The sequence below is a fragment of the Odocoileus virginianus genome, unplaced genomic scaffold (genome assembly GCF_023699985.2).
Source record: "Odocoileus virginianus isolate 20LAN1187 ecotype Illinois unplaced genomic scaffold, Ovbor_1.2 Unplaced_Scaffold_15, whole genome shotgun sequence".
NCBI classification, from domain to species: domain Eukaryota; kingdom Metazoa; phylum Chordata; class Mammalia; order Artiodactyla; family Cervidae; genus Odocoileus; species Odocoileus virginianus.
Genome location: NW_027224277.1, coordinates 1667752 through 1692901, shown reverse-complemented (window position 1 = coordinate 1692901; position 25150 = coordinate 1667752). Strand labels below are relative to the sequence as shown.

Below are 25150 nucleotides of genomic sequence, written 5' to 3'. Positions count from 1 at the left end.
CCCACAGTGGTGGTGGGTTCCTGGAAACCAAATGCAAGGTCTGGCTGCGAAGACCCCCGAGGGAGGTCCCCCACAGGGATCCCTGAAGCTGAGAAGGGGCAGACATGCCCAGCTTGACCAGTGCCGAGGCAGAGTGGCCACTGGCAGGAGGTGGGACGGGGCAGGAGCCGTCCGCATCAGGCGGGTGCAGAGCCCAGCCACTCGCCTCTCTCGGCGCTCAGAGACCAGCATCCGGCCGTGGTTAGGCACACCCACGTGCTGGTCAGGGGGTCCTGGAGGGGCTGGGTGGTCGCCGGTGGCAGTGGAGCTGAGACATGCGTGGTGGCGTTGCCTGGGGCGCAGGAGGGAAGCAGGCTGGGTACATGTCCCTCCAGCCTGTTTCGTGGGACTTGCCCACTGTCATGTTGCCATCTCCTCCCAGAATAGACACAGGGTTTACGTCCTTAAGTGTTCCCAACCTGTGCTGGACACTGGGAGCAAAAGGCCGGCAGGACAGGCCGTTGCCTTCAGGGAGCTGACAGTTTGGTGAGGAGGCCAGATCTCCCCCAGAACATGTTATTACAAGACGGGGAGATGCGAGAAGCACACCCAGCACCACTGACCAGAGGGCCCGTCCGACCAGGAGTTCTGAGGCCCCCGACCCCAGGGACCCAGAGATGGCATTGGCACCAACTCCAGGGAAGCCCGTCAGCCCAGGGCAAAGACACTTTTGCATCCTTCGATGGAGAGTCCAGGACAAGCGGCCCTGTGCCCCGTTCCCTTCAAGGAGGCCTGCGACCCAAGGGGAGGTCGAGGGCAGTGTGTCCGCAGAGGGCTCGCTGGACCTGTCTCCTGACCCTGACGCCAGACTGGGGCACACCTGCGCATCGCCCAGGCTGGCACAGAGGGTGGGGGCTTCGGAAGGGCTGGCTTCTCTGGAAGCTCTGGGACTCTGGACTTGCTCTGACGTGACGAGGATAGAGCGGGAGACAGCCAGTGTGAAGGGACAAGGCCTTCAAGCTAGTGAAGTCAGGACCTGGACTTGAGAGAGGAGGTGCTGCGGTGGGAGCCGAGAAGGCTGTGGACGAGGCAGGATCGGGGGAAGCCAGCGCGCCCAGCTCTGCGCTCAGCGCCGGTGGGCCGTGCTCAGAGGGCCCCATGGAGGGGGCCCTGGGCCAGCACATGGGGCTTGGCTTAGGGACTGAATGTTGGAAGGAAAACACCCTCAAGAAAGCTGACCGGGCCTGGGCTGGGTGGCCAGAAAGAATCAATCGCCCTAGAAGAGAGGGGGCTGTCACATGAGCCTGGCTGAGGACAGGCAGATCACAGCCCTGTGCTGGGGAGGGGTCCTCCTGATTTCCCTGGGCTCCCCTAGCCACATCCCCCGGGCCTGTGCCGCCACCCCCCCCCACCCCCATCAGGGGAAGACAGGTCCCCTCCCCTCCCCCAGGCCCAGCCCCTGGTCCCTCGCCAGCACGCCCAGGTCACACCTGACTCACGCGCCCCGCCTGTCTGTCTCTCTTGCACACACTTTCTCTCTTCCTCCTGTCGCTCTTCCTGCGTCCCTGGGCTGAGAGAGGGGGACAGGACTGGTGCAGGAGAGGCCGTGGAGACCCGCTGCGAGCAAGGGGGTCAGCTTCGTGCCTTCCCCAGGCACCAAGAAGACCCAGCTCAAGGAGCTCACTTCCCAGGGAGAGCGAACCGTGCTTTTCTTGCTTTTTCCCTTTTTTAAATTCATCTACCGTGTGGTCCATCCCAGCCCTTCGGGGGAGACGAGAGGCTGGGAGACCCCCATCTGTTTCTGACCCAGTCCAGGGGCCTTGAGGAGTTCTCGAGAGAGGCCAAGTGGACAGGAGCTGTGTTGAAACCAGGGATCTGGGGTGGACTTGCCAAAGCTAACCCTTCATGCTAAGGAAGGGCGTCTCAGGTCCCCTGGCCCAGCCTCCTGGCCCTGGAAGCTGGGGACAGAGTCAGCCATGCTGAGAAGAATGAGGGGAACAGGGATGGGGTGCTGAGACATAGGGTAAAGGTTCTGAAAGGAAAGGGCCAGGAAGCAACCCCAGCGGGCCCTGCCCTGCTTAAAGCTGCAGCATCGTCTGGCTTTCAAGCTCTGCATGAGATTTTATTGGAGTTATTTTTAAATCATACCTTCCATCACCTATTGGGCAGGACCCCAAGTTTCCTTGTGGGACAAGATACCAGGTAAGCTCCTCACCTCACACTTTGTCCTACACATCTCCCTGTTTCCTGGACACCAGGCTGTGTGGAGCCTTACCCAGTGGAAGTTGCTGGAGCTCCCACTGCTCCTGGCTTCTGGGCACACCTGTCCTATTTGTCCCTCCGTCCTTGCTGTTTCACTTTGTCCTTGGCAGGGCTTCCCACTTGAAGTGGGAACCAGATTGAACTAGTATGGTTTGAGAGGTTTGCAGAACCCCCTGCCCAGATCCCCCTGGACAGTGGAGTTAGCACCGAATTAATTCTTCTTTTATTAAGCTCTTACCCTGTGCCAAACACTGTAGGCTAAACACTTTGACAATATTATTTTTTTGAAGTTGTCATTCTCAACTACATGTTATCTTTTTAATTTATTGGTATATAGTTGCTTTACAATGTTGTTAGTTTCTGCTGTACAGTAAAGTGACTCAGCCGTATGTGCACATGTATCCCCTCCTCTCCCACCCGGCCCCCACCCCACTCGTCTAGGTCACCACAGGGCACTGAGCCAAGTCCCCTGGTATACAGCAGGTGCCGACTAATTGCCTGTTTTATGCATGATCGTGTATGTATGTCAATCCCAGCCTCCCAGTTCATCCCCCCTCTCTTCTCTGTCCCCCGCCGTGTACACACATCTGTCCTCTATGTCTGCATCTCTATTCCTGCCTTGCAAATAGGTTTATCTGTACCATTTTTCTAGATCCCATAATATATGCAATATTTGTGTTTCTCTTTCTGATTTACTTCACTCTGTACGACAGACTTTAAGTCCACCCACATCCCTACAAATGACACAACTTCATTCTTTTTTGTGACTGAGTAATATTCCATTGTCTATATGTACCAAGTCTCTATCTGTGTGTCTGTCAGTAGACATTTAGTTTGCTTCCATATCCTGGCTGTTGTAATAGTGCTGCAGTGAACACAGGGATGCATGTGTCTTTTTGAATTGTGGCTTTCTCAACGTATGTGCCCAGTAGTGGGATCATATGGTGGGATCATATGGTAGTTCAGCAACCTACAGATTCAGTGCAATCCCTATCAAATTACCAATGGCATTTTTCACAGAATTAGAACAAAAAGTTTTACAATTTGTATGGAAACACAAAGACCCTGAATAGCCAAAGCAGTCTTAAGAAAGAAAAATAGAGCTTGAGAAATCAGGCTCCCTGACTTCAGAATATACTACAAAGCTACAGTCATCAAGACAGTATGGTACTGGCACAAAAACAGAAATATAGACCAATGGAATAAGATAGAAAGCCCAGAGATAAACCCATGCACCTATGGTCAATTAATCTATGACAAAGGAGGCAAGAATATACAATGGAGAAAAGACAGTCTCTTCAGTAAGAATATCTCTTCAGATAGTCTCTTGGTGCTGGGAAAACTGGACAGCCACATGTAAAAGAATGAAATCAGAACACCCTCTAGTACCATACACAAAAATAAACTCAGAACTTCCCTGGTGGTCCAGTGGCTAGGACTCCATGCTCCAATGTGGGTGGCCTGGGTTCAATCCCTAATCCAGGAACTAGATCCCACATGCCACGACTAAAAATCTGTTGCAGCAAAATTAATTAATTATTTTTAAAAATAATAAACTCAGAATGGGTTAAAGACCTAAATGTAAGATCAGACACTATGAAACTCTTAGAAAATATAAGAAGAAAATATAAGAAGAACATTCTTTGATGTAAATCACAGCAAGATCTTGTTTAACCCACTTCCTACAGTAATGAAAATAAAAACAAAAATAAAAAATGGGACCTAATTAAATTTAAAAGCTTTTACACAGCAAAGAAAACCATAAATGAGATGAAAAGACAACCCTCAGAATGGGAGAAAATATTTGCAAATGAAGCAACTGACAAGGGATTAATCTCCAAAATATACAAACAGCTCATGCAGTTCAATAAAAAAAAAAAAAAAAAAACAATAAAAAAATGGACGGAAGACCTAACTAGACACTTCTCTTCTCCAGAGAAGACATCCAGATGGCCAAGAGGCACATGAAAAGTTATTCAGCATCACTAATTGTTAGAGAAATGCAATATAATGAAGTGAATACCTCACATGGTCAGAATGGCCTTCATCAAGAAATCTACAAACAATAAAAGCTGGAGAGGGTGTGGAGAAAAAGGAACTCTTCTACACTGTTGGTGAAATTGATACAGCCACTACAAAGAACAGTATGCAGGTTCCTTAAAAATACTATCTTTTCTCTAATTTCGGGTAGCTCAATGTGTAAAGAGCCCACCTGCAATGCAGAAGATGCAGGAGACTCAGGTTCAATCCCTCTGTCAGGAATCTCCCCTGCAGGCATGCATGGCAACCCATCCCAGGATTCTTTCCTGGAGAACCCCATGGACAGAGAAGTCTTGGGGGCTTCAGTTCATGGAGTCGCAAATAGTTGGACACAACTGAGCGTGCGCGCGCACACCCCTCTAGCTTAGCCAGAAGGGATCTGGTTCAAATCTGAGCTGACCCTGATGCTTGGAAGGAGTGAGGGCAGGATGAGATGGTTGGATGACATCACTGACTCAACGGACATGAGTCTGAGCAAACTCCAGGAGATGGTGAAGGACAAGGAAGCTGGCATGCTGCAGTCCATGGGGTCGCAAAGAGTCATACACGACTGAGCAACTAAACAACGGTCTGATTTCATTCTTCCAACAACACAAAGAGATGATGATCCTGATTTAACGCATGAGAAAGAGCCTGTCTCCTGCCCAAGGTCAAAGTCACTCTGCTAGTTAGCTTAGGGGTCACAGCTAAGCCCCCTGACCTGCCCCTTCCATGGGTCCTAGAACACTTTCACCCTGACAGCTGGCCAAGAATAAGACCCTGAGGCCTGTGACAGGGAGAGGGGGTGGCAGAAGGTGAGGGGGGTCTGAGCAGGCACTCGGGGAGGCCTCTTCCCATCCCTCCCCAGGGGGAGCCAGACTCCAGCAGTGCTTGCTTCCCTCAGGCTCCTGGAGGCCTCCAGTGTGAGCGAGCCACTTTCTTCCTTTAAGAGACAGGTAGAGTCATCTAGCCAGGCACGTCGGAAAGCAAAAGGCAGGTCCCCAACCTCCCTGCCCTTACACACACACACACACACACACACACACACACACACACACACACGTCACAAAGCAAAAAGCAGGTACCCATCCTCCCTGCCCCTACACACACACACACACGTCACAAAGCAAAAAGCAGGTACCCAGCCTCCCTGCCCCTACCACACACACACACACACACACACACACACACATGTCACAGAGCAAAAAGCAGGTACCCATCCTCCCTGCCCCTACACACACACACACACACACACACACACACACGTCACAGAGCAAAAAGCAGGTACCCATCCTCCCTGCCCCTACACACACACACACACACACACACACACACACACTGTTGGCATCAGGGGCTGCCTGGCAAAGATGTTGATGTTGACCACCTGGTTTTATATTTTCACAGCCCCCAGGTAAGTCACTGAGAACTCGGGCAAGTAGAGCCTGGATTGGAACCAGGGCCCCCCTGCAGCTCCCCGGGAGAGGGCCGGTCTTGACATCATGGTCCAGGCTGTCTCCCCAGGACTCTGACCCGCAGTCACCTGGGGCCCCCGTGAGCCTCCTCCCTCCCTCTGGCCCACCCCAGAGGAGCAGTCTGGAGGGCCTGGCTGCGGAGGAACCCGTGGGGGCTTCCCCAGGACTGCCCTCCTGGCCCAGTTTTTGCCCTGCTCCTCCCCCCCGCCCCCCGCCACCGCCGATCCAGCCAGTATGCTCATTCTCTGTCGCTCAGCCTCTGCAACCCAGGGGACTGCAGCCCGCCAGGCTCCTCTGTCCATGGGATTCTTCGGGCAAGAATACTGGAGTGAGTTGCCATGCCCTCCTCCAGGGGATCTTCCCAACCCGGAGATCGGACCCAGGTTTCCTGCATTGCAGGTGGAGTCTTTACCACTGATTCGCCAGGAAACCCTCACCTAAGAGCTCAGCAGTGCTCGAAACTACTGCCAGGGAGACGCCAGGCAGGCTGGGCTCTGCCCTCTTTGTCCCTGCAGGGGCCCTGCAGGAGACGCCAGGCAGGCTGGGGGCAGGAGGTGCCGACCGGTGACCACAGACAATTCCGCTCTGTTTTCCCATCAACAAGAGGAGGAGGTTATTCCTGCCCCGTGTTGTGTGGGGTTGTCGGGAGGATCTGGAAGAACCTACAAACGGGAACGGGAACGAGAAAATGAGCTGCCGGTGAAAGTCCAGCCGCCGGTGTGGGCCGGGCGCCTGGGCGGGGCTGCAGGGCACGGGCGTGTTGGTGGTGCGCCGTCCCGCCTCCTCTCCGCGGGCCTCCCTGCGCCTGTCTCCTGGAGCACCGGAGCGAGACTGAGGTCCCCTCCTCCGGTGCAGGGAGGTTAGGGAACCTGTATGCAGGGGGCAGAACCCCTCCGGTGGGCTGGAGCCTGTCCAGCTGGGAGACTCCAATTAGACCTCATGGGACGGGTCTGCAGCGACCCCTGCGAGGCCACCAAGAGCCCCCGTGGGTCACACAGACTAGACTCCGGTGCTGGGTCCCTCACAGCCTCTGTGCAGGAGAATTCACTGCCCGGGGGGCCCTGACCAGCTGAGGTTAGGACCTCGGCCCGGAGCTGAGCAGCACTCACAGCCGACCTGTAGCCTCAATCTCCTCATCTGTCAGATAGGCTCATCAAAGGCGTCGACTCGCCACATTCTGGCTTTCAAGTATAGACCTGGAGTCTGAACCTGCAGAAACACGGGGTGGAATTCTCCTCCCTCCTCCCGTCCCACGGGCTGGAAGCACGTCCTCGCCTCCTTGGCCCAGAAAGCTGCCCTGGAGCGGTGCGCTTGGGGCTTGGGTGCGCATTACTGGGAACAATCGCCTCCGCTCTTGTGGGGTGGTGGGCGGAGCTGCTGACGCAGAGCTGCCGCCCCCTCGGCGCTCCCCTCACCCCCACCCCCACCCCGTTTGTGCCTCGCGTTGCCCTGGGACGAGCAGTTCCCACTCCTGAGCGGGGACTGCCCCGAAAGAGGTCTCTGCTACCCGGCCCGTGCCGCCCGGGATGAGGGGCCCCTGGGGAGCGGGTGAGGCCAGAAGAGAGGCCCCCTGCACACCCTGGCAGCACCCTTCCACCCGCCCTCCGGGCGGCCGGCTGCCCTGTTCCCCTGCCAGCACTGCCGCAGCTGCATTCCTGGCATAGCCGGGAGCCTCCCGCCCTCTGCCTCCTGGTGGGGCAGGGAGGGGGATGCAGGGCCAGCTCACCCTGACTGCTGTGCGCCTCCTGTGGCTTGGCCTGTGGCCCCAGGTCTCTGCGTTCATCCCAGCCTCTCCCCCCAACACATGTCCCCCAACAAGCGCACTCCAGAGCTGTGTCTGGGCGGGTCCTCACCCTCATCTGTGTGGTCTGGCTTTAGCTGGCTGCACTGAGTCGGTCAGCCACTCTCTCCGACCGTCCGGTTCCACTGCTGTAGGAGGAGGATTTGCTATTGTGAGGGGGGCAATGGAAGCCCCCACACTCCTGGGCTGGTCCCCCCTCCTGTCCCTCACCCACCCTTCTTCTGAGGCCGGGAGACTTTTGCCGACACCTTCCCTGTGCCCCCTGAACCTCAGGAAGTAGGGGGTGGGAAGGGGCCAGGAGCAGGTCCAGCTCTGGAGGGAGAGCCGTGTGTGTGTGTGTGTGTGTGTGTGTGTGTGTGTGTGTGTGTGTGTGTGTGTGTGTGTGTGTGTGTGTGTGTGTGTGTGTGTGTGTGTGTGTGTGTGTGTGTGTGTGTGTGTGTGTGTGTGTGTGTGTGTGTGTGTGTGTGTGTGTTGTGTGCGCGTGTGCATGTGCGCGCATGTGTGTGCACGTGCGTGTGTGTGTGTGTGAAGTGGCCAAGCTGTCCTGGCCAGGTAGAGCAGGAAGTGACATTTATCCGGAGTCCCTTCCCACCTCACTGGGCCCGAGCGGTCATCTCTTTCGTGTCTTGCTGTCGTCGCTTCTGGGCTAGTTGCATGTTGGAAATGACCAGCGAGTGAGGGGTGTTGAGTGTATTCCAACACCCACCTCAGACGCTCGCCAGTGAGCAGGACGTTGCCGCTGCTGACGAGTGCTCTGTCGTATCTGACTCTTCCCGACCCCACGGACTGTAGCCCGCCAGGCTCCTCTGTCCATGGGATTCTCCAGGCAAGAATACTGGAGTGGGTTGCCATGCCCTCCTCCAGGGGATCTTCCCAACCCAGGGATCGAACCTGTGTCTCTTATGTCTCCTGCATTGGCAGGCAGGTTCTTTACCATTAGCGCCACCTGGGAAGCCCCAGTGAGCAGGACTGGAAGAGAACTGAGAAGACACACTTACGTCTCTTAGGAGATTTTGTGGAGGATGCTAAGGGCTGGGGGAGGCGGGAAGGGAGGCTCCTGCTATGGACCAACCAGCCCCATCTCAAGAGTCACCTAACCCCTCTGGGCCTCAGAGTCCTTGTTCTCAAAGTGGGGAGGAAGTCAGCCAACCTCAACTTCTATGCTTAAGGTGGAAGGGTCGCTTTCCTTCCCGTTTGGGCTGGAATCCCTGCTTTTTGCTCACCCAGATGTTTCTCCCTGGGTCTCAGCTGATTTAAGCTCACAAATCCCATGCTGTTTTCTGCGTGCTTCACAAAATAAAGGGAGAACAGGAAAATTTTGCCCAAACTGCTTCTTGGCTAAGAAAGAGGTCTACGTGTTCGCAGTGCTGTGCCACAGCTGGAAATTTTCTTGTCTAAGGTAGCTGAGTCTGAATTAAGTGTTGTGTGTATGCAAAAGTGGAACACATAAAAAGCAGTAGTTTCACTCAAGATAGGTGGTAGCAACTAAGAAAAATACAAAAAAAAAAAAAAAGGCATCCTAAGATGAGCAGATAATCTAGAATATTTTTAATACTTGATCAATGCAAACAAGTCAAGAAGTGAAGAACAGAGCAATAGCAAGACAACATTAGAGGTAAATGGACTGAATACTCCAGTTAGAGTGGGGGCTTCCCTGGTGGTCCAGAGGTTAAGACTCACCACTTACAGTCCGACGGGTGCGGGTTCCATCCCTGGTCAGGGAACTAAGATCCCACATGCCATGCAGCAGGACCAAAAAAAATTAAAGATAAAAATGCAGAGAGTGACTGGATGGAAAAGTCAGACTCGACTATCCACTGTCTGCAAAGGATGCACTTCGAATGTGAGACGTGAGCAAGGTGAAAGGGAAAGGGTGGGCAAGGTAGATCATGCAGACAGTAAGCATGAGGAAGCTTCTACGAGAGTCAGATGAAACAGACCCAGGACAAGAAGTCCTACCAGAGCCTGTATTTCCCAGTGATAAAGGGGCCAATTCATCAAAATGTCTTCACTGAGCGGTCTTTGGCAAGTTACTCCGCTCCCATTTCCCCATCTGCATGACAGCAATGATACCGCACCTGCCTGGTTAGGGGTCTGGTGGGGATCAGAGGGCTGAGCTCCCGTGAAGGACCCAGAGCCACGCTCAGCACATAACCAGGGCACTGTGACTCTCCACCCTCGGTGTTGGCCCAACAGGGACAAAGCCTCGCGCTCTTGCTGTGCTCCTGACCCAGCTGCTCTGAGGTGGGGTTCTGTGGTCTGTTGCAAGATAAGATGTAAACACAGGCCACTAGCTGGTTCCTCCAGTTCTCTGCTGGTATGTGTAAGGGAGACACAGAATGTGTGTGTGTGTGTGTGTCTGACAAGAGGCAGAGGAATGACAGGAATGAGTCAGCCTGCGCCCAGTGATCTGTTTGCTAGAACCAAGGCATGAAGTCAAGGAGGCGTGAGACTGGGGCCAGGAGGAGTGTCACAGCTGGCAGGGTTTGGACGGTCGCCTGGTGTAACTGGTGCTGCGTGGGATGGCTCTGGGCTGCCCTGGGTCATCTTCCAGCCTGAGAGGCGTGAAGGCCGTCAGCACCTGGGACCTGCCAGGATCACGTGGCCAGAACCACAGCATCTTTGGGCCTGTCCCCCAGGCTCAGGCACACAGAGAATGCTTGGGGACCTCCCCCACTTGCCCTGAGACCCTCTGCCCCTGCTCCAAGGCTGTCATGGCAGGGCGGGGACCCTTGCTGGGCCCGGGCCAGTTGTGGTGTGGAGGCCTGTGCAGGGAGCAGGTTCCAGCTGGGGCTGTGGGAAGGTAGGCTTGTGGATTCCAGTTGGTACTTCCTCCCTGTCTTCTCTGGTCGTCCTCCACACGTATCCACATCCGCTCTCTCCGCTCCTTTCCGGACACCGCCTCCCTTCTCACTCGCGGGGGCAGCCTGACTCCCTGCACTGGAGGTTCACTGAACCCCCTGTGCACCAGACATGGGATGCATGGACCCCTCTCTCCTATCATGCGTGGGGGGTCCAGGCACACCTGGCTTCCCAGACAAAAGCGAGTCGAGAGGTTCTGAGAGGTAGACGCTTGCCCAGGATCCCACGGCTGATAAATGGCAGGGTCGGGCTTTGAAGGGGGTTGCCTGACTACAAGGATTTTTTTTTTTTTTTTTACTGATTTTGTTCTAGATTAATCTTCACTACACTGACTCATCAGAAATCTTCAAGGGCTGCTCATTGCCCAGAGCTGTGACCTCCATACTTTTTTGATCTTGCGCCCGTATAAGTAAAACATTTTGAGCATATTCTTCATTATATGTCCATTTTAATTATCCACAGGTTATTTGCATGAACTTATGTATTCTTGTATTATGTACATTAGAAAGCATTCAAATATGGTTTATATATGAGAGAAATATATCAAAAGCAGTCTCTAATATTTTCTCCCCACCCCTGGGAATCAGCCTGTGAGTACCTCTGGGGTACATATCCATCCTCACCTTGGGGACAGCTGACCTGGAGGATGAAGTGACAACCCCTGGGCCTGATACTGGGCGTTCTGTCATCTAAAGCCCTCAGCAGATTTCTTTCTACTGCCCCACAGATCAAAGTCAAGGAACCAAACGGGCCCAGTCATTCTCAACTTCACCTTGATGCCCATGTTCCCTGCCCATCTCCATTTCCCTCTCCCTCTTGCTAAGTCTTCCCTACTGTATGAGCCCCAACCCCAACCCCAGTTTCTGTGCAAAGCCCTCCTCTCCCACCCTAGACTCAGACATTTGTACCAATCATTCGCCTCTGAACCTCAGCCTGCCTACATCACCATTAAATTATCTTGCCTGGCTTGTCTCACCTTGCTGAGTACTTTATGCAAGTGCTATTATTATTACTTCCATTTGGTAGCTAGGGAAACTGAGGCTCAGAGAAGTTAAGTAATTTCCTCCGAGTCACACAGGAAGTGATGGCACCTGACTCTAGAGTCTGAACTCTGCTTCAGCACTAAGCTATGTAAAGCAAAGATGATCTTTTATGTTGTTGTTTATTTTTCCCAGCAACTGGCACGTATATCAAGCAAAGTGCTGAATGAACGATTGTTTGAATGTATGAACGAATGAATTGCATAGGCCACAGCTAAGAAGAAAGGCCTTGGTGGAGGAGAAAGGGCCTCCTTGATTCCTCCTACAGAATGTACTGATTCCTGTACTTAAAGAATCCTGGTTAAGACTTCGAGCTTCAGGCATACAGTGCTGAATCTGGGCACTCAGATGTCATCAACAGAATTTGATGTCTCCAGCTCCTGGCTGGACCATCCTCTGTGTTGACTTAGTCCTCAGACAGGCTCCCCTGGCAACTCCAGGGTCATGCCCCACCAACCCAGCCATCCCAGCAAGAGGAAAGGGTGTCCGATGGCTCACTGCACCAGCTTAGGCCATGGGCCTGTCCTGGATCCCATTTCTGTGGCCCAAGGGTTGGGACGAACTGTTGATTCCTGATCTCTGCAGTAGGGAGGGTGGGTCGCTCCATACGGACCATGGGAGTCGAGGTGGAGCTGGGGATGGGATGCTGTAACCAGGAGAACAAAGAGGCGTGAATCTCAAGTGCTCGCTTGGCTTTGTCTCTTGAAGGACCTGGTGGACTGGCAGAAGCCCCTCCTGTGGCAGGTCGGCCACTTGGGAGAGAAGTACGATGAGTGGGTCCACCAGCCGGTATCCAGGCCCATCCGCCTCTTCCACTCAGATTTTGTCGAGGCCCTCAGCAAGACCGTCTGGTGAGTCCTGCTCTGGGGTCATGGTGGGCTGTCCCCTCTCCTGATGGTGCCAGCCGGATGCAAAGGGGAAGGGTCCCTCCCTGGAGCCCAGAGCTGTACTGAAGCTCTTGGAGACAGTGGAACATGCCATGGACATAATCTATTCCTGTGCGTGGTTTTTTCCACCGAGTGGCAACCCAACATTAGCCAGAAACTGCTTTGAATGTCCCTACTTCACTGTTCACTTTCACACATTGGAGGAGGAAATGGCAGCCCACTTCGGTGTTCTTGCCTGGAGAATCCCAGGGATGGGGGAGCCTGGTGGGCTGCCGTCTATGGGATCACACAGAGTCGGACACGACTGAAGCGACTTAGCAGCAGCAGCCTGTTCTGTTCCCGACTCCTAGGAGGCGTTTTTAGCCTCTGCTGCCCTCGGGGGGCTATTTTGCCTGCAATTACCGCCTCTGCCACGAGAGGTCAGCACCTATACAGCAGCCCTGTCAGTGGCCACAGGGATTCTTCTCGTGCTCCGTTCCGGTCACTGGGAGACTTGAGGGAGATAGACTCAGCTGCTGTCTTCTTCCCCACCCCTGCAGCAGTGTCCCTTGACCGCAGGTCTCCATGAGCTCTTTGCACCTGCTTTAGCACCTTCTCGCCCCCCTCTAGTGGAGAGGAGTCTCTTAGGAAGCTGGGCCGTCTCAAGCTGCTGAGCCTGTCTCGCTCACCCTGATGGTCTTCCTGCAGGTACAGCGTCCCCATCGTCTGGGTCCCCCTGGTCCTCTACTTCAGTTGGTCCTACTACGGCGCCTTCGCCCAGGGCAACGTCCCGCTCTTGGCACCCTTCGCCACAGGTGATGTCTGGTCTTCGTGCTCTGCAGTTCCCGTGGCTCCTGGGGGTGGGGGACCTTGGTGCTCTCCCTGCTCCTGAGTTTCTGAGATCTTAGAACCCTAAACCACATCACAAGCATTTTAAAATGAGGTCTATCTGTAGAAACACTCTTCCAAAAGAAAGGTCAGACTTCCCCACCTTCCAGAAGAGGAACTAAAAAAAAAAATAAAATAAACGGCCACACATTAAATTAAATCATTTCATCAAGTGGTATAGCAATAAAGAAGGGGATTTCCATTGACTCGAAGAATACAAAAAGTATGACCTGGGGTTGTTTGTCGGGAAACTAAATGAAGTCATTTCACCAGGTAGGACAACAGAGCTGAAACACGAACAAAGCAGAGATTAGAACCTGGAGGGGAAAGATTAGAAACAAAGATCAGATCATAGGTGACCTAGAGTGTTTCCCGGGCAAAGGCCCATCAGCAGAAGCCTGACTCGGAGTCACCCCAGTAACCTCTGCTGAGCAGTCATCACATGCCTGGGACTTTCCAGGGACCATGTCATTTAACACTCCCAACAGCCCACAAGCAAGGGACTTGTCATTACACCTTTTTAGAGATAAGAGGGTTAAGCAAGCAGGTCAGGGTCGCGTGGCTAGGATGTAGCTGCCAGGCGCCACCAGGCAGGCAGGGGACAGAGAGGAGCCTGTGAGGCTGAGTCTCAGGGCAGCACTGTGTGGGCATGACATCTGCTGCCAGCCTGCCTCCCCAGTTCATCACCCACCTCGGGCCTCCAGGTCTGACCACCTGCCCAGGTAACCTGCCCATCCTGGCGCAGTCCGCCTTGGGAGAGTGCTCGCCCATGGTGAGTGGCTCAGACAGAAGCCAGGTAGGGGGGACAGGTAGAAGAGGGTGCTGAGGATGGTTCAGGAGGGCTTTCCTCTCCTGATCACACGTTGCGTTCCTGTGAGCCTCTGAACCCCTGTGTGCCCAAATGCAAGCTCCTTCTCTCCACACTCCGGGGCTCTCTCCTGCCCACCTCCTCCAGGAGGACAAGTTGAGGGCTGAATGGTTTAGATGAGAGAGGTCATGGCCACAGTGCAGGGAGCCCGTTTTCCCACCTGGTCCAGAATGGGGTGGGGCTGAGCCAGTTGCAGAAAGTCCCCCAGAGCTAAGGCTGCTCCCAGACACCAAGGGTTAATGTGTGCACCCCTCAAGCCAAGGTTACCCACTTCTGCCCACGCTGAATAGCTCAGGCACAGCACAGGCCTTGTTGCTCAGACGGCCTGCTCACTGAATCGCCCACTGTTTCTGCCCAGCGCTCCCCGAACAATCGCCAACAGTGGCAGGGCCGACAGGGCTGGGGCCAGAGGGAGAAGGGGACGCCGGAGCTTTGGCCCAGGTCCCTCTGCAGGAGTCCTCCGGAGATGCCACTTGGTACCAGCTCCAGCCTGATGGGCCGACAGGGGTGGTGCTGGGGTGAGGGGGCGGGCAGAGCCTTGACCTATAGGAGGCGACTCTGGTGCGAGGCCGGGCAGGTGATTTGACGGCACTGCAGAGAGCTGAAATGTGCTGTCTAATAAAGATCCAGTGTAGGGGTTAGTGGGCCTGTGACCAGGATGCCAGCGATGGTGGCGAGAGAGCCGCACACGCCTCCCTCACCCCCGACTCGCTGGGCAAGGCCCAGGCCCAGGCAGGGAAAACAGCCAGGAAGTGAGGCGTGCGGAGGTTCGGCAGGGTCCTGGTGCAGCTCCGGGACGTGAGATGCGCTGTAGGAAATGCAGGAACTCAGGGTGCCAAGGAGCAGTGGAAGCTGCGCGGAGGCAGCAGTTCAAGGCTGAAAGTCGCAGGTGCACGTGTGTGAAAATGCTTTGGGAAGCAGAGAGGGTCTTCACCTCCTGGCTGGCCTCCAGACAGTTCCTGGAGGTGCGTTAGAGTGGGTGCCAAGCGGCATCCTAGGCAGGGATTGTGGTGGGAGCCCCAGCAAAGGTCGAGACCACAGTCTGTGGCCAGGGAATGCTTTTGCATGCCCAGTCCTTTCCCTGCTGAGAAGTGAGTTACGCAGCAAGGAAGGGCTCTTGCACTTTAGGAGGGAAACTCCTTCTCCCCCAACCAGGGACCCTCCAGAGCCCTGCAAGGAGAATCGAGAAAATGCAGCCCAGGGAGGACTGTGGCTGGACATATTTTGACAGATGATATTTAAAGATCATAGCAGCGACCTGTAACATGTGAAAAGTGTTATTTACTATCATGTGTCCATATACAGTATATTATTCTTACATATAAGTGAAGTGAGAGTGAAGATGCTCAGTCATGGCTGACTCTTTGCGACCCCCTGGACAGTAGCCCACCGGGGTCCTCTGAGATACATACTTATCACACAGCCATGTATTATATTCCCTGGGTTCTAGCAACAGCCCTTCACGGCTGGTAGGATATTTTACTGTTGAGAAAACACGTGGATAGTACAGGGCGGAGACCAGAATCCTGCACTTCAGCAGGGTGTCCCGAGGACCCTAGAGGTGGCTGCCATCCCTCAGAGGGGGGGCCTGGTCAGCCAGAGCCGCCCAGCCAAGGCAAGTGTCAGGCCCGGGTGTGGACACCACAGGCCCTGCTGATGAGAGACATCAGAGCAGCTTAACACCCGACTTGAGAGAGATCCTCAAGTCCTTGGGGGGTTGAATCTTGGCCGTGTTATGTGTTAGTTTCCAGGTGAGGCATGAAGAATCCTTCCTTAGTTTAGAGACTCACTTGGAATCCTTTGTCATAATGGCCCGGAATCTGGTGCAGAGAGCTGGAAAGTCACCTCTCCTCCCCCCCACCTTCCTGGGCTTTCTCCTGCAGTGACTCCCTGTGGCCATTCACCCTGGGCACAGCCCTTCAGAAGTGCTTCCCTAAACAGAACCAGAGGCTGCCTTTGGAACAGCACAGGTCAAGTCTTATCCATGTCCAGCCCTCCAGAGAGGCGTGGGTTGGCCCGTGAGTCTCCCACAAGTGTCTGAGCACCTGCTGTGTTAACGGCACAGGAGACAGCAGACAGAACACCCACTCTGCCCATGACATGCTCATAACCTGGTGGGGACAAACGAGTGAGACAGGGCCACAGCTCAGCATGATGAAAGGATGATGTGAAAGGCCTGGCTCAGACCCTGCCCAGGTCAGGGCAGAGGGCATCTGCAGCGGTTTCTTACCGGAGGAAGGGAGGGAGGGGATTCCAGTGAAGGAAAGATGTGTGGGCAGGGGAGGGGAGCGTGGGGCCCCCAGGGGTCCCACATGGTTCAGTGGGCCCCAGATGGGGTGGCAGGGAGATGAGGCAGGGATGTGCCTGACAGGGCTGGGTCTCAAGGGACCCTGAGTGCCAGGCTGTGGGGCTGGACTTCACTTGAGGAGAACGAGGCCCCAGAAGAGGGTTTTAGCAGCACGCAGGGGCAGAGAGTTGGAGCAGGAAGCTGCTGTGGGTGCTGATTAGGTCATGGAGAAGTGAGAGCGGTGAACTGACCCAGGAGACTTTTAACTGAGATGAGATACACACAGAATTAACCATTTTGCAGTGAATGATTCAGTCCGCCACTCTGTCTAGTTCCAAAATATTTTCTTCACCCCAGAAGGAACCCCATCCCTCTGAGCAGCTGCTCCCCACTCCCCCTCCTCCAGCCCTGACAGCCACCGACCTGCTTCTGGGCATACTTGCCTTTTCAGGACACGCCATGTAAATGGACTGCTACATAGGTGGTCTTTTGTGTCTGGCTTTTTTTTTTTTTTAACAACTTTATCTATCAAAAGATATTAAGGAGAGGGAGCTGACAGAGCTTGGTGACCCAGGTTGGACACGGGAGAGAGGAATAAGTCAAGGCTTTGGTAATGTGTGGAAGTCATTAACCTCCCCCTCAGGTGAGGTTGGGTGGGAAGGAAGAAGAGATGATTAGCTTCATTTGGAAGCTGCTGATGTTGGAGGTGGGCCTGTGCACAGCTTCATGGAGATGCCCAGTAGCAAGTGGCTATCCAAGGCTGGGCTGGAGACACAGATCTGGGGGTTGTCAACAGGTGGGTGTGACTGATGTCCTAGATCAAACGGAGGGCATTTGAGAAGGGAGGGTCAAGGTTTTGACCCTGGAGACAGAGGCAGTTTCCACAGTGGAGCCTGACAGAGGGCCTCTAGAGAAGCGGCGAGGGCATTCCCTGCAGGCCCAGTGGCTGGGACTCTGCTGGCTCACTGCTGAAGGCCCAGGTTCAATCCCTAGTTGAGGAACTAAAAATCCCACAAGCCCCGTGGCAGGAAAAAAAAGAAAGAAAGAAAGAAAAGGAAGAGGGAAAAAAGGTGAGAGGAGGAGAAGAGCCAAGTATTCCAGCGGCAGGGAGCGGAGCTCTGTGCTCAGGTCGTTTTGGTCCCAGGTGCTCTGAGAGTCTGAAAAGCTGTGGCTCTGCCCCAGAAAGATGCACACAGGTGCACTGTTTGGGATACCATGGCAACAGGTTCACTCTGAAACCCAGCCAAGGACTCTCTGGGCGTTCCTAAACCTCAGGTTGGGGACTTATGTGCTTACAGATTCAAAAATAGAGTGGTCACCGGTGTCATATGCCACAGCCAATTTTAGAGATGAATTGAAAAAACTACTTCGATCTGTCAAGAAATACATCACAAATGGCTTTCACAGTTCTTTGAAGGAGACAGACTTTAGGGGCTTCAGCGAATGGAAGGAGGTGAAGTAGACTTAAGTCTAACTGACCTTTTCAGGGGTTTGGCTGTGAAGGGACTGCGTCTATGATGAGAAAGCCTTAAATATGAGCACAAGAGCAGTGGGGGAGAAGTTGAAGATGCCCAGAGGAGTTTGTGGGATGAAGAGGGTGGAGGGGGGCAGACTGAGGGTGAGCTGGTCAGTGATGTAAGTTGTCTGTACTTCCACACCCTCAGTGACAAGGGCAATGCCAGCACTTCCTTCATCGAGCTGGAGTGAGACGAACATGAGGTGTAAAGCACTTGAGTGGCGCCACGCGTGTAGGGGCTGGTGCATGCACATTTGCTGCTGCTGCTGCTATTGTTAGTGCCTTCACCACCATCCAGTGCCCAGGCACCTGAGTGCACGCTTCTCCTCTGAGCAGCACGAAGTTGCAGGGTTGAAGCACAATCAAGGGTGGTTGAAGGTGGACGGTTATGAAGCAGCCATTCTCCCCCTTCCACTCTTCTACCCCAAGGAGTCTTTTTCCTGTGAAGTAGGAAGCTGGACGGAAGGGAAAGGGGGTGTCTGCGGGCAGTGAGGAGGGAGCTGAGCCTGCAGACATGAAAGGAGCTCCAGGCAGTGTTTGAGGCCTAGCTGAGGTTGAAGGCACCAGACTCATGGCTACACATGGCTCCTCCTCCATCTTCAGCTGCTTGGGTGTGGGGTGCAGAGACAGGCTTTTGTGCTCATCCAAGCTTGGGAGGTCATGGGGGCAGCTGAGGTCAAGAGAATGGTTAGCTTTAGAAAACAGTTTGGTGGTGCCCCCAAAGTTAAACATAGTTGCAATAAGGTCCCAGAAATTCTACTCCCAGGCCTATACCCAAGACAACTAAAAACACACCTGTTCATAGCAGCATTATTCAGAATAGCCAGAAAAAACAGAAACCACCCAGCTGTCTATCAGCTGGTGAGTGGATAAACAATTATGGTGCATCCATATTAACCAGAAATGAAGTTCTCACATGCTACAAAATGGATGAACCTTAAAAATATTGTAAACAAAAGAAGCCAGTCACAAAAGACCACACATTATATGATTCCATTGGTATGACATGTCCAGAATCAGAAAATACAATAGACAGAAAGTAAATTAGAGGTTTCCTGGCTCTGGGAAATGACAAAGGTTGGAATGACTACTAATGGGTAAAGGGTTTCTTTCTGGGGTGATGAAAAGGCTCTAAAATTATGGTGATTGTTGTACAACTGCAGATATACCAAATATCACTGAACTGTACCCTTTAAATGGGCAAATTGTAAGATATGTGAGTTATATTTCAGTAAAGCTGCCACTTTTTTAAAGAGAGAGAATGTATAACCAAAGCAGTGGCTAGTGGAGAAAAGAAGTAAAACTTAGAGGGTGAGGGTAGACCTGAAGAAAACAGTGAGAGCTGAAGTCCCTGTGAAGTTAGAGAATCAGTGAAGTGGAGAAAAGAAACGAGGGCTGGGAGGACTGCAGGCCAGGGCTGGGCGCGGGGGCCTCGCACTTGATGACAATAACGTCACTCCAGTCTTCTGGTCTTCAGGCTAATGATCTTTTGTTTTTCCACATCTCCCTCCCTTATATGCTGTTGGTTTCAGATGTTCTCAATGAACCTCTCACTCCTCGGGTTTTCCTGACCCTCTTGGTCCCCGGTCCCTCGTTGCTAACATCTTCCAACAACAGCCCCCAGATCTGCTGGCTTCATCAGGGTCACCCCTCCCTCTCCTCCAGGCCACTGAGGCAAGGTCACTCTTTCCTGGTGTCGGTCCCTTTGGGCTGCTGAAACAAAATAGCACAGACTAGGTGGCTTGTAAACAACAGAAATTGATTGCTTATGATTCTAGAGGCTGGAAGTCTGAGATCAGGGTGCCAGCATAGTCAGGCGAGAGCCCTCTTCTAGGTCAAAGACTCCTTGTATACTCATATGTCAAAAAGGGGAGGATGCTCTCGAGCCTCTTTTATGAGGGAGTTAGTCTTACTCACCTGATGACCTAAGCACCTCTCATCACCTTGGAGGTCAGGTTTCAGCATATGAATTTGAGAAAACACACTCAGACCGTAGCACCACCAGAGGTCCACCACTGGCCATAGCTGTTCCTCTTATGGTCCCTTTAAGGAAGATCTCAGATCTCTAGTCAAATCTTACCGTCATACCAAAATCAGACAAAAATACCACAAGAAAGAAAACTCCAGACCAGTATCACTCATGGATCCAGATGCAACAGTCATCAACAGAATACCAGAAGGCTGAATCCTAGAACATATTAAGGCATTATGCACCATGACGGAATGGGATTTATTCCTGGACTGCAAGGGTGGGTCAATACCTGCAATCGATGTGACCCACCACATTAGTCGTCCTCCGAGAGGACGCCTCCTAAATAAGCCCACACGCATCCTCACCGTCTCCTCCTTGCTTTGACTCTCAGGCCCCGGTGGTGGGGGTGGGCCCCACAGCTGCGGAGCCGAGGGCAGCAGCCCCCAAGGTGACGGGGCTGGACCTCTGGAGCCTCCAGCCTGACCTCCCTCTGTTGCGCCCAATGCAGGGTACTCAGTGGCCATGCCCGAGTCTGCCTTCCCAGGCCTCTTCCTGCTGGGGCTGCTCGTCTGGAGCCTCCTGGAGTACCTCATCCATCGCTTCCTGTTCCACATGAAGCCGCCCAGCAACAGCGCTTACCTCATCATGCTGCACTTCGCCATGCACGGCCAGCACCACAAGGTGAGCGGCGCAGCGCCCCCCAGGCCATGCTGCTGACGCCCGCCCTCAGGAGCGCCCATCTCGCTGCGGGGTGGGTTGAGGGCGAGGAGAAGTCAAGGGCGTGTGATTGGGTCCAAGCCTGAACCAGCTGTGGACAGAGTGAGCATGCGTGTCCACTGCTAATCCTCACAACAGCTCATTCATTTGCTCATTCAACAAATGCTCACTGAGCGCTCACTATGGGCCATGTGCTGTTCTGGACACCATCCATCAAAACAGGCAAGAATCACTGACCTTGTGGAGCTTCCCTCTGAAGTGGGTGCTGCCGTTCTCCCCGTTCCACAGAGTGGCAGACTGAGGCGTGGGGAAATAAAGGGACTAAGGCACTCACCCAAGGTCACCCTAGGATGTCGTCCCCTGTGGACGCCACAGTCTATGCTGTCGGTCATCCACCCACCCTGGGGCTCCTTCGGGGCGACACACGAGGGTCCCGGCAGTCGGCACTGGAGGCCAGGTCGGCCCAGAGGACGGCCCTGCCCCGCGCTGTTCTCGTCCTGCCGCAGGGTTCCCACCCTCCCCCTTGCCCTCCTTCCGCTTTGACCAGGAGCCGGTTCAGGCCCGGAGCCACGCAGGTCCTGTTGCTCCGGGCGGAGGGGCAGGGGCCCACATCCGAGTGGTGCCCTGTCTCGGTCACCTGGTCCCTCTCTCTCCTCTCTCAGTCCAGAGAGGGTCTCGGAATACTTGCACAGCCTCTAAACTTTGCCTCTGCCAGGCCCTTGGCTTCTGAAGCCTCAGGACCAAAGGCTGGGCTCTTTCGTGGTCTGGTTCCATGCGACAGCACCTCCTTGGGGCAAAGAAGGCCACCTGGGGGGGTCCTTCCTGTTAAGAGCTCCAGGATCACCCCGTGTGCCTTCATCACCCGCAGGCCTCGGGCTAGGGGCCCTGCATGGTACTCGGGGTGGGGTGGGGGCTCCTGTCCACACCCAGCAAGTTCCAGAGCCAAAGTGGCCTCTTGAGTGCAGAGCATCTGAAGCAAGATACTCTGACCTGCGAGCATCTTGCCCACGCCACCCCCACCCCCTGTTCCTGGAGCTTTCCAGCTCCCGTCCTGGCTTACTGGGGCCGGACAGGCTCTCCAGGCCTTCAGCCTTGCTGGCCTGCCCTCCCCAAGCCGCCGCCCGTCTGGGCAACTCCAGCACCTCTCCCGAAGGAGCGCCTCCAGCCAGCCTGCCGTGTGTGACTGCAGGCAGGCCCTGGGGCCCCGGGCCGTGTCCTGACGTGTGAGCCTCTGTCCGCAGGCGCCCTTCGACACCTCCCGCCTGGTCTTCCCGCCCGTGCCGGCCTCCCTGGTGATAGGCTTCTTCTACCTGCTGTTACGGCTCATCCTGTCCGCGGCCGTGGCGGGCACCCTGTTTGCGGGGAGCCTCATGGGCTACGTCATCTACGACCTGACCCACTACTACCTGCACTTCGGCTCCCCTCACAAGGGTTCCTACCTGTACCACCTGAAGGCCCACCACGTCAAGCACCACTTTGCACACCATCAGTCGGGTGAGGACCCACCGCGGCGCCCCCTCCCTCAGCGGCTCGTTTCCCATTTGACAGCCCCCGCTGAGCTTCCAGCCGGGGCCAGCCTTGGTTCCGGGGGTTCACAGTCAGAAAGGCAAGCCGGGGACGCCCATCCTAGGCCCTGGAGCAGGGGGCTGTGCAGAGACAGAAACACCAGGAAACCAATAATAGCAAAGATCATTCCAGAGCAGTGGTAAGAGCCAGCAAGAAAAGAAAGCAAGGCGACGGTCAGGAAACCATGTCAGTGGCAGGGGTCCCACACATCGTTAATAAAATGCAGGCTGAGTTATAGATGGGATTTCACATTTTCTAGGAGCCACATTAACAAGTAAAACTAAACCAATGAAGTTAATACAAATAAGGTACTTTGTCAGGCCAAATATAACCAAAATATTATCATTTCAGCATGTGATCGAACACTATTGGGAATGCCCTGGGGGTCCAGTGGTCAGGACTCAGCAGTCTCACTGCTGTGGGCCAAGGTTCAGTCCCTGGCTGGCGAACTGGGATCCCACGAGCCGTGCAGCGTGGCTAAAAAGATTTTTAATGAGAGATTTTACATTCTTTCCTTCTGTTAAGTCTTTGATATCTGGTGTGTATCTTGCACTTACAAGCTCATCTCCATTCAAGGGCTAAATCTCCATTGGAAATACTTCATCCATGTTTAGAATTTATAAAATCGACAGTCAAAAACGTAGATTCACATACATGAATTGCTCCAAGTGTGCCTATAGGTTTTTCAATAACTAAACCAAGTTTAGGTTTTTACACTGGAATGTAAGTTAATTATTAATAAAATTAAATAAAATTAGTAATTCAGTCCCACTGTAGCCCAGGGCCACATTTCCAATCCTCAGGAGTCATGGGTTAGTGCCTACCCTGCTGGGCAGCAGAAAGCTAGCTGAAGTGGTCTAGGAAGGAGTCACTACACAGACACCGTTAGAGCTGAGGCCTAAATTAGGAGAAGCCAGCATCTGACGTCTTGAGAAACAGCATCCCTGGAGCAACAGGTCTGAAGCCTTGAAGCAGGAATGAACTTTGCATCTTCAGAGAGAAGGAGGCCGACTGGACTGCGGGGGAGAGAGAGGAAGAGGCAGGCAGCACCAGGCTCTCCCAGGAAGGCAGTCCAGATATGAGCCTTGGGGTTATTGCCACAGGATCCCTGGGAGCCTAGGCACACTGGTACCCTGCTCCTGACCTCTGCCAGGATGGCCCCGGGAGTTGGGAAGGTCGTTGGGGGTGATGTTGAAACTTGCCCACGTGCTCACCGCGCCTGAGCTCCCTCCGAGCAAACAGATCCCACTCCTTCAAGAGTGCCTCACCTTCTCCCGTTTGTCTCCCGCCCTAGGGTTCGGCATCAGCAGTAAACTCTGGGATCACTTTTTCCACACCCTCACTCCGGAAGAGCCCCACCTGAAGACTCAGTGACTTCGCCCCGCCCCGCCCTCAGCCCTAACTTGGCCGCTACCCCAGTCCACCCCACCCAGATCCTGCAAGGAAGGTTTGCTTGGCCAGACAGCGCAGGCTTTGTCCAGCCCTCGGGCTCGGTGGAAGGTCCTGGGGAGACCCTGACCAAGGATGACCCTGAGCCTGCCCTCCTGACCCGGCGCAGGAAGGCCCCGTCTGCTGGGTGGCCTAAGAGCCCTCGGGGACCAGCTCTTCCCTGGAGCACCCCAGCCTCTCTGCCAGCACCCGCCCAGAGCCCCAGCCCCCAGGACTGCTCCAGGAGCTAGCTGGCAGGGACGTCCCTGAGGGGAGTGACGGCAACTGACCCCTGGGCCCAGGCCTGTGTCTTAACATCTTGGGCTCCCTAGGAGCTGCCCCCGCCGCCCTGGAGCTGCTGCATGCACAGCGAAGAGGGGGTCTGTGGGGCCCACCTTCCCTTCCCGGAGAGGGTGTAGCAGTTCTGGACTGGAGAACACAGAGATGGATGAAGCGCTTTCAGAAGAAGAGAAAGCATGAAGCCTCTCGCGGCCCACAGCCAATCCTGGGGCGATGCCTCTGTCCCTACCAATGACCAGCGCCAGCTGTACCACCAGGTGCCTTGGGCAGATACACCTCCAGCGTCCACACACTGGCCTTCAACTTCTGTGCAGGTGGTCTCAAGGCTGGAGGGAGCCGGCAGCCCTCTCTTTAGGAACCTGCTCTCCCATCTCTCCTGGCCTCCAGAATCACAAAGCTTTTCCCCCAAAGGAGGTTAAACACCTCTCCGTGCGTGGGAACCCTCTCCCGTCCCCAGGCGTTCTCAGCCTCCCCTTGGCATAGGTGGGCCCCTGCCCGCATCACTCAGGACCCTTCCAGCCGGTGCCTCCTCGAGCCGAGAAGGAGCCTTGACACGGTGCCTTATCTCCCAGAAACCCCGCCTCAGCCCGGCGGTGTGTTCCCACCCTTTCCTCCTGGTAACCAAAACCCTCGATGCCCATAAAAGGGTCTTATTTATAAACTATATAAATACCCTTAGTTGGGCCCTGGACCAAGTAGCTGCTCAGATTGCCCTTTCTAATCCTACATGTCAAGCTTATGTAAAAAAAAAAAAAAAAATTTTTTTTTGGTCTTAGTTTTGTTCCTTCTTACCCACAAACCATTACTACTTGAAACTCAATGTGTGTAAAGGTTAAAAGGAAGCAGTTGGACCGATCCTGTGATTTGTACTGTTTACTGCGGAGTTATTTAAAGATTTTGGAATAAATATGCAAACTACCATTGTGAAATAAAAGTGTAAATAAATTGTATATTTTGAAAAATAAAAACATTGGAAAAGAAACTACCAAAAATGAGGTGCTACTTATTGATGGCAACTCACAGACTTGGTCAAGGCCAAGGGGCGCAGAAGGGTGGGAGGGGGGTGGCCAAGTCCCGCAGGAAGGAGTATTGACTTGATCACTGATCAATTTGTGTAGATTTATGATAAAAAGCAGACCAACCCTTGTCTTACTGGGTTTCGTTACTGTTTTCCAAGTCCTCATCACTCAGAGTCTAATTCAGTAGTTTGGCAGAGATGGGCTCTGGATTTGCCTGCCCAAGCATGCAGAGGCAAAAATGAAAGCAGAGACAAGGTGATGCTGGCAAGACTCTGGCCCATGGAGGGA

At 54.1% G+C, this 25150-nt stretch overlaps 1 protein-coding gene across 1 annotated transcript in view; it reads left to right on the top strand.

The window, feature by feature from the left end:
* The window catches only part of FA2H (fatty acid 2-hydroxylase), a 55847-nt gene extending 31012 nt beyond the window's left edge, over positions 1-24835 (top strand). The window contains exons 3-7 of the mRNA XM_020889189.2: positions 12144-12286; positions 13010-13116; positions 20341-20513; positions 21791-22043; positions 23410-24835. Of these exons, the coding sequence (XP_020744848.1) occupies positions 12144-12286; positions 13010-13116; positions 20341-20513; positions 21791-22043; positions 23410-23489 (756 nt within the window). The 3' untranslated portion in view covers positions 23490-24835. The remainder of the gene's footprint in view (positions 1-12143; positions 12287-13009; positions 13117-20340; positions 20514-21790; positions 22044-23409) is intronic.
* The last annotated feature ends 315 nt before the right edge of the window (positions 24836-25150 follow it).